This window comes from Borostomias antarcticus (genome assembly GCF_949987555.1).
Source record: "Borostomias antarcticus genome assembly, chromosome: 24".
Taxonomy (NCBI): domain Eukaryota; kingdom Metazoa; phylum Chordata; class Actinopteri; order Stomiiformes; family Stomiidae; genus Borostomias; species Borostomias antarcticus.
The window spans coordinates 3,262,640-3,272,398 of record NC_140257.1 but is presented as its reverse complement, the minus strand read 5'-3'; the positions used below and the strand labels follow the sequence as shown (position 1 = coordinate 3,272,398).

The 9,759-nt window shown below is 41.8% G+C and overlaps 1 protein-coding gene across 1 annotated transcript; it reads left to right on the top strand.

Moving 5' to 3' along the window:
- Positions 1 to 6,440: 6,440 nt before the first annotated feature.
- On the top strand, positions 6,441 to 9,325 carry LOC311325237 (HLA class II histocompatibility antigen, DQ beta 2 chain-like; the record flags this gene model as incomplete). Its single annotated transcript, XM_084457906.1, has 4 exons — positions 6,441 to 6,522; positions 7,356 to 7,637; positions 8,886 to 9,002; positions 9,300 to 9,325. 4 exons carry the CDS (start codon positions 6,441 to 6,443, stop codon positions 9,323 to 9,325), a joined length of 507 nt encoding a protein of 168 aa, XP_084314032.1.
- Between the last annotated feature and the right edge of the window lie 434 nt (positions 9,326 to 9,759).

The window sequence follows — 9,759 nt, the reverse complement described above, 5'->3', positions numbered from 1 at the left end:
GGAGCATCGAGTCATTTTTCGTTCCCAGTTAATGGACTTCAGGAACACAGACGTGTTGTAAGCATGTAGATTAGCCTACTAGGCCTACTGTATTTGTTAAATAATAGCCTACAGCCTAGGCCACGTTAGGCTACATCGGTTGACTAGGCTGCAATAGCCTAGACACGACAACTTGTCTGTCATTTCATTTTATTTATTTATTTATAATCATTTGCTCTAATTGTTCTAATGTTGGGTTGCTTTTAGGCTATACCATTTGTTCTGCGAATACAGTAGCCTATCGATGCAGCGTACGCCTCATTTGAGAATAAAGTACTATATTTGATCAAAGCATGCACTCAAGTGGAAATTTGTTTATTTTATTCTAGGCTATACTGTAGGTCTATTATAGGCTAGGCTGTATGAGTTTAGTTGGCTATTTGATTGCAATTTTGATGCATTTTCAGAAGTAATTAAGGGTATTTATCGGTGTATTATGAGTCTATATGAAACAAGTACCACTTATTGAATTTGGTGCATTTTAACATGTTTCAGTCATCTGGACATTTCAGAGATACGAACGACATTCGGTCCCGTTGGGTTCGGATAAGTGGGGTCCTACTGTACATTTTTTACGCATATTTTTTTTGGCGGTGTGATCTGTTCGGGGGCCCCCTGCCTTCCACGCATGTGGAAAGCGGCAATCTAGATGTTCCCCCCCTCTGGGCCGCTTGGCCCAGAGTGCCGGGCCGGAAGAGGGAACGGCATCCAGCCCCCTGCCTCTATGACGATCAGAGTGGGCCGCGATCGGGAAGACGCTCGGAGGTAACTCAGCCCACTAAGACCGTCAAAGAGCGCCACAGGAGGACTGCTGTACATTATAGTCCCTGGCCTCCACGGGTCAGCGATTCGTGGAGTCCGAAGGAGATACAGCCTAGTGTCTCTGCCTCCATGGTGACCGGAGGGACCGCTGGATGGCCCTTCGGAGATGTAATGGCAAGAGTGAGCAATGACGTGTTTTGACAGCTTAAATACATGCGCTCTTGCGAGCTGAACCAATGCTATGACAGCTGACAGTCAGCTGGTGGGTTGCGTCATACGGGGTGTGACTGATTGGCCTCTGCCGATTAGCCCGGCGTTGACATCCGTGTCTCGCCTGAAGTACGTCGTAGACTTCATTTTTGACCACTGGTATAGATATACTCTTGTATGTAAAATAACATCTCATAAACATGAAACAACAACAAAAACATTTACACTTCCCTAAAGTCAAAATTAAAATTAAAATTAAAGTTAAAATTAAGCAATAAACCATGGGAGGTTGTGTAGTGATCATATAACAGCTAGGGGGCGTTGTTAGGCACGACGCAAAGCGGACAACACCAACTAGCTGTTATAAAATCACTATAACACAGGCCTCTCGTGGTTTATTGCTTAATTTTAACACGGCTTCCAGCCAATCAGAATCAAGAACCAGAACTAACCGTTGTATAATGATTAAACAATTCATTGCCTTGGGGCTGACATGAGTTTTCTATGAGAACGACTTGACAGTCTGTGTCTTTATACATTCATTTTCAATGTGGGGCCAAAAACACCTCCAGTTGTTATATAGGTACAAATATGATGTATTAGGTCGGCTTCAGGTTTCTACAGTACTTTCTCTTTGCTGCTTGACTCCTCTGGACAATCTGCTTGTCAGCATTCCTTGGTTTTGGTGTTGGGTAAAGAGTCCAGCCATATCATTCATGTTTCACTTATACTTCTTATCCTTTTCCTACCCCGACCCTACCCCTGACCCCTGCCTCTATCTGGGCCCAGGCACATTCACGCACACACAGACACACACCAGTATTTGCCATGTCTCTCCTATGATGTTATTAGCCTCTCTTACTCTGAAAATGTAATTTATTGCTTTATAAATGTTCTTAGCCGGTAGACAAACATACTCCAGGAGCTTGCTCGATCGCCTTGTTGAGAGGGGTCAGGGAAGAATTTTTACAGTTCACTTATCTGGCCCCCGGGTGATACTGTTTTTTTGCATCCCTCTGGAATATGTAGGGGTGGGACATCTGCCCACCTCCCTTGTTCTCTGTAAAGCGCATTGTGTTGCCTCTGGGTATGAAATGCGCTATTAAAATAAAGCTTTGATTGATTGATTGATTGACTTCTCTGTGTGCAATATAATCATGTCTTCAGTTTTTAATTGTGTGGTGTCCATGGTCACCATGTTGGCAAGCGGTCATTTAATACAAACGACGCTAGGCAGGGAGTGTAGCATGCTTCACTTTTGGTTTAGTATCTTGTTCAGCACTCTGTGAAAAAACCTGTGAAACACTGTGAAAATTATGTATGATTGCCTGTTTAAATAATGCAGGGATATAATTTGATACATTTACAGTATGATTGACGGTTTGAATGATTCAGGGATATTATTTGATAGATTTATGATTGATGGTTTGAATGATTCAGGGATATTATTTGATAGATTTATGATTGACGGTTTGAATGATGCAGGGATATTATTTGATAGATTTATGATTAACGGTTTGAATGATTCAGGGATATTATTTGATAGATTTATGATTAACGGTTTGAATGATTCAGGGATATTATTTGATAGATTTATGATTGATGGTTTGAATGATGCAGGGGTATCATTGTGTCCTGTGTAACGTGTGGGCTGACCTTTGATGACCTCTAACCTGTACGGTGAAGTGTCCTGGTTCAACAAACACACAGAAATTCTATTTCATATACAGTATACTAACACACACACACACACACACAATAGGAGGAGTTGATGTAGCTCTCAGTTATATACAGCTTCATAGTTTTATGGTTTCTATATTTAGGGACTTCTCCAGACTGGTTTGTCTGGACAGGTTGGTTTCCGGGTACAAAAAAATTAATAATTCATCAAATAATTCAGAACCGAACACTAAAGGAATGCAGCTTGTTTCCAGGTTAGCTTCAGTGTGATGGATGTGAAAACATGTTGCTTTTTCTCTGCCAGCCGGCCTGCCTGTGTGTCTGTCTGTTTGTCTACCTGTAAAGTCTTCCTGCCTATATAGGAGCTGGATAAGTGGGTGGAGGGGCATTGAGGTGCACTTAAGCTGTAATGACCCCTAAGCCCAATAGGAGGTGCTACATATCCTCCTGCCCACCCCTTATGCCCCAGCCACAGTGCACACTTGTTCTGCTCCTGTGATCAGAATCACCTCACCTAGCAACAGATGACATGGTAAGAACAACTCTCACATAAAATCTGCCATTGGCTCATGAGAGATTAGTGAAGTGAAAGTGGAGTTGTGGGACTTTTCAGACCTCATGTCTTTCAGTGGAGGGGAAGCTGGAGGTAAACACCCTGCTGTAGCAGCACTGACCGGCCCTGAGATGAGGAACAGGACAGACCACAGAACATGGAACAGACCTCTGTCATATCATCACACAGTACAGAAACTCACACCATGGTGCAGGTTGAAGAATAGAGAAATGAACATTCATAAATCTAAATATCAGTCATTTTGAAGAGATACAGACAGATAAAGCCAAGTTGTTTTTATTTAAATTCAACTCTCTTTCTGGCCATGTTCAATGTTATTCATTCACTCAGGGGGTGGTTGGGTTTCTAAGTACAGTAGTGTTTGACCAGGTACGCATATTACCATCAGATGAAGAGTTTCCTGCACCTGAAGGCTGTTGTTATGAAGATGACTGTTTTAAACTGACTGTCCAAATGACTGTAATATAAACTATAACTAGCCTACAGCTGGTTGGCTGATAAAGAAGGTTGGACACATGGCCAGAATTTAAATACTTCCTGTAGGTTAGAGGATAGGTACTTTGCCACAGTCATTGTTGTTTTCAGGGGGGGGTGGGGGGTGGGGGGGGCAGCATTTGAAATAATTCATCCAATAATTCAGAAAAAAAGACGGATTTTTGGTTGAGCTCCACAAGTCATTTTTTCTGGGAAGGCGTGTCCTACTCTCCAATTGTCAAATAAAGATGATTGTTTGCTTGCTGTATCACAAATGTATTTGATTCATGATTGACTGTTTGAATGATACAGCCATATCATTTGATTGATTTATGACTGATTGTTTGAATGACTGCTGTGAGGCGACAGTACTAGGTACTGCGCCACCTGTTTGAATGATTGACTGTTTTGAATGAGGCAGGGGTATCATGTGATTGATTTATGATTGACTGAATGATACGGGTGTATCATTGTGTTCTGTGTAACGTGTAGGCTGACCTTTGATGCCCTCAGTACAGGTCCTAGCTAACCAAACATACGGAAATGATATTTTATATACTGTAACACTGTACACTGACACAGACACGCACAGAAACACATCTTCTGGTAGCTCCAGAATACATGTTCATGATCAGCTTCCATACGCCCACATACCCTCCAGAATAGTTGTTGTATAGATAGAAGCCTTCCTCTAATCTTTGGAGTTCTAAAAAATCTGAAGATATTCTTATGTCTTAATTCGCTCCATAGTTTTATGGTTTCAATATTCAGGGACTTCTCCAGACTGGTTTGTCTGGACAGCCTGGTTTCTGTGATACAGGATCAGTGAGATTCTCACCCCAACAGTTGATGTAAGTGGATAGGAACGTAGCCATAATCTTTCTTTGTTGTTGTTTTCAGGGGGTAGATTGATTAAATTATGCGTTTTGTCAGTACATGAGTTATCATATTAATGTAAAAAGGTAAAATAATTAATTGAATAATTCCGTCATGCCACTTTTACATGATAGCCATTAGTCATCTAGTTCTACTATAACTGAAGCATATAATCAGCCACTTCCCTAATGGCATTATAGGCTTCATGTTATGTACTGTGCACTTTCAAGTCCCCATCAATCTGATGATCATTATCTTCTTTTTACATAAAGACCTTTATGTGAGAGGCCTCTGACACCCCAACTCTATGTATTCTATCCCTGCGTTACCTCCTAAGTTCTCATCCACTGTGCATTTACACTACAAGCCTGAACAGCCATGTGAGCGTCTACCTAGATACAGATGATGAGGCTGGAAATGACTCATCTGATTGGTCCAAGGGTCCTACACAAGAGTAAAAAGAGAGAGAAAAGAAATGTTCAGTTCAGTGTATAATTCAAGTCTTCTCAGTTCTCCTCTCTGTGAAGAAATTACATCAACAACAATTACATGCTTTGCTTGATAAATAAAACATTTTTGGTGGAAATACATCATAGTCTTTCATCATAATGTTTCAGGTTTGTAGTTTTCAGACAGAAACACTTCTCTAGATGCAAATGTTTCCAGAGCTTGCTCTTCGACATCAGTCCCTCCCATATTGTAAACATGAATCATTTTCCCAGTATCTCATTTGATCCCAAGCACACGGTCCATAAGCAGATACACACATTGTGGCATAGGCATGGCATGGATCAGCTCAGACCTTGTTTTGCTAAGGAAACCTTGCACGACTGGCCAAAATGGCTACTCAGGATATTGTTGATTTGGATCTAATTGGTTAATTGAGTTTTAAGTGGTCAGTTGATACCTGTGCTATTCCTTGTGCTGCCCTATAAAGAGATATGTCTGTCTGTTGCTGTAACACTGTCAATATGGTTGGCATGGCTGAATTTAGGAGAACTGAGTGTGACAGCCTGAAGAGCCAAACATGATGAGTAAACAACGCTCTAACTCAATACAAAGTAAAACTGAATTAAATGTTTGTCAATGTTTTAAAACAATGCTGTATTAATGTAAATGACTCTGTTCTGATTGAGAATTAACTGTTAGTGACCGACCATGCAGTAATAATGAACGTACAATGTTTGACCTCTGCCTAGCAACATGTGACATGTGTTTTTCTGAAGCAGAGATTGGTTTGTTTGGTTAAGAGTCAGTTTATTATCTGAGTGCTCTGCTCTCTTTCATCTAGTTGAGAAGTTGAACGCTGGAGGAACATGTCCTTGTCAACTGTGTTTTCCATTTGCATGGCTGTGGTTCTGTCCACGCAAAAAGCAGGTAGGCTACATTATCATAAACTACACACCGTGAGTCTGTATAATACAGTCTGTATAAAGTCTATGGTATTACCAGGTATAATTAGCTTTCCATCAATGAACTAATGACAGTGATCTTATTGTTGCATATTGTTTCATATAACATTTGTATTAACTGTTTCTGAATTGTTCTTTGACATGATTATCATTAATTATGAGAAAATAAAGTGTGTAATGAATTCAGATAAACTGTAATTATGCATTATTTGTTCTTCAATATTTCAGATGGATATGAGTACTACGGGCAGGCACACTGCTTTTACTCTACAGAGCAACCGCATGAGTTCATAGAGTCTAGAATTTATAATAAGATTGAGTTCATGAGGTTCAACAGCACTAAGGGCAGGTTTGAGGGATACACTGAGTTTGGTCTGCATAATGCTAAGCGCTTTAATGATGATCCTGCTCTCATGGCTGGTATGCGAGCGGCGCTGGAGGGTTTCTGCAAGCCCAACGCTGAGGGCCACCTCCCTGCCGTACTGGAGAAGACAGGTGAGCTGCCCTCCTCACCACAACAACATCACATCTCTCACTCACCAGATGATACGACACCTCTTTCATCTGTTCACTACAAAACCTGTAATGAAGCTTCTGTCTGGTGGATATGTTACGGTCAATGTGAGAAAACGGGGAATGTGAGCTTTTCCCGGTTATTGCGCACATCCCCGACCTCGCGGGGAATGTAGGAGGAACATGTGCGTTTCTCACATCTCCCGGGTAATGAGCACATTCCCCCACCTTGAGGGAGATGTGAGAAATTGGTTAGTATTTCGTATACAATACAACAACTGGTGGACTGCATTACTGGTCACCTCTGGGACTGAGAGAGATCTAGAAACAAACATGATGAATCTACACAGTTATATTAAAGATCAATAATAGAGTAGACATATTAAAGATCAATAATAGAGTAGACATATTGAAGATCAATAATAGAGTAGACATATTGAAGACCAATAATAGAGTAGACATATTGAAGATCAATAATAGAGTAGACATATTAAAGACCAATAATACAGTAGACATATTAAAGAACAATAATAGAGTAGACATATTAAAGACCAATAATAGAGTAGACATATTAAAGATCAATAATAGAGTAGACATATTAAAGACCAATAATACAGTATATATAATAAAGACCAATAATACAGTATATATAATAAAGACCAATAATACAGTATATATAATAAAGACCAATAATACAGTATATATAATAAAGACCAATAATAGAGTTAATTAATAGAGAACAGAACCCTGATCAATATTATATGAATGATAGTGTTATATGAACTAATGTGTTGCTGTTTTTCCTCCACTATCAGTGGAGCCCTCTGTCAAACTTCTCTCAGTGACCCCCTCTAGTGGCAGACACCCTGCCATGCTGGTGTGCAGCGCCTATGACTTCTACCCCAAAAAGATCAGAGTGACCTGGAAGAGGGATGGACAGGAAGTGACCTCAGACGTGATCTCCACTGAGGAGTCGGTCAACGGTGACTGGTACTACCAGTTCCACTCCCAACTGGAGTACACGCCCAGATCCGGGGAGAAGATCTCCTGCATGGTGGAGCACGCCAGCCTGGACAGACCCCTCGTGAAGCACTGGGGTGAGTTCACTGTCCAGCTGTTGTTAGGGTGTTGTCATGGTGTACTAGGGTGAGTTCACTGTTCAGCTGTTGTTAGGGTGTTGTCATGGTGTACTAGGGTGAGTTCACTGTTCAGCTGTTGTTAGGGTGTTGTCATGGTGTACTAGGGTGAGTTCAGTGTCCAGCTGTTGTTAGGGTGTTGTCATGGTGTACTATGGTGAGTTCAGTGTCCAGCTGTTGTTAGGGTGTTGTCATGGTGTACTAGGGTGAGTTCACTGTTCAGCTGTTGTTAGGGTGTTGTCATGGTGTACTAGGGTGAGTTCACTGCTCAGCTGTTGTTAGGGTGTTGTCATGGTGTACTAGGGTGAGTTCACTGTTCAGCTGTTGTTAGGGTGTTGTCATGGTGTACTAGGGTGAGTTCACTGTTCAGCTGTTGTTAGGGTGCTGTCATGGTGTACTAGGGTGAGTTCACTGTTCAGCTGTTGTTAGGTTGTTGTCATGGTGTACTAGGGTGAGTTCACTGCTCAGCTGTTGTTAGGGTGTTGTCATGGTGTACTAGGGTGAGTTCACTGTTCATCTGTTGTTAGGGTGTTGTCATGGTGTACTAGGGTGAGTTCACTGCTCAGCTGTTGTTAGGGTGTTGTCATGGTGTACTAGGGTGAGTTCACTGTTCATCTGTTGTTAGGGTGTTGTCATGGTGTACTAGGGTGAGTTCACTGTCCAGCTGTTGTTAGGGTGTTGTCATGGTGTACTGGGGTGAGTTCACTGCTAAGCTGTTGTTAGGGTGTTGCCATGGTGTGGTAGGGTGAGTTCACTGCTCAGCTGTTGTTAGGGTGTTGTCATGGTGTACTAGGGTGAGTTCACTGCTCAGCTGTTGTTAGGGTGTTGTCATGGTGTACTAGGGTGAGTTCACTGCTCAGCTGTTGTTAGGGTGTTGTCATGGTGTGCTGGGGTGAGGTCACTGTTCAGCTGTTGTTAGGGTGTTGTCATGGTGTACTAGGGTGAGTTCACTGCTCAGCTGTTGTTAGGGTGTTGTCATGGTATACTAGGGTGAGTTCACTGCTCAGCTGTTGTTAGGGTGTTGTCATGGTGTACTGGGGTGAGTTCAGGTGAGCAGGGTACGAGTGCTGTGTTGTGGCTGGGTACCTGAATGACCCTGACTGTGACTGTGTGTGCTAGCGTATGATAGATGGTGGTCTGTCAGAAGCTACATACAGGACAGCTACAGTGTCATCACATGCTAACAGAAGGGTCATTTCTCCTTGACAGACCCGTCCCTGCCTGAGTCTGAGAGGAATAAGATCGCCATCGGGGCGTCTGGGCTGGTGCTGGGACTGGTCTTTGCACTGGCTGGACTCATCTACTACCAGAAGAAGAAATCCAATGGTGAGTCATCAGCTGTGTGTAGAGAACATGTACAGTCTTCATAGTCATCTGTGTGTAGAGAACATGTACAGTCTTCATAGTCATCCAGTCTTCACAGTCATCTGTGTGTTATGTACGCAGCACACTGTAAAATAATCATGATGTAAGAAAGATTCACTTATACATTGAGAGATGTATTTTTCAAGAATACTGCTCCTGTGTTCAGTGGATGGTGGCAGCAATGTTGATTTATTTGTTGAAATATCACATAGTGATTCTGTCACCTGTCTCTTCACCCTCTCTGTGTTTATTTCACAGGGCGGATGCTGGTGCCTGCTAGCTAAGGTGAGACTCCTCTTGTCACAGAAAAGTTTCACCAACTACTACAACTGACTGTGCCTGATGGTCATTGTAACGGTTTTCTTTTATCTTCTCAGGTTTGCAGGTCTGTTTCTGAATCCACTGCTGAACTAGACCTGATATTAGAGCTTCCTTCTAACCAGAAATCTCAGTTTAAATGAAATAACGCTAAAATGCTTGAGCGTAATACAATATCTTTGCTCCAGTTTAACCAATACTGTCTTAAGAAGGCCATACATATGTGTTATGAGTTTGTCTCTCTATATGCAACAACAATATTCCCTTTAATACGCAAATAAGGCATTGTCCTGTGTGTTCTGAATCAATAATGCACTGTCCTGGGTGTTATTAATCAATAATGCACTGTCCTGTGTGTTCTGAATCAATAATGCATTGTCCTGGGTGTTATTAATCAATA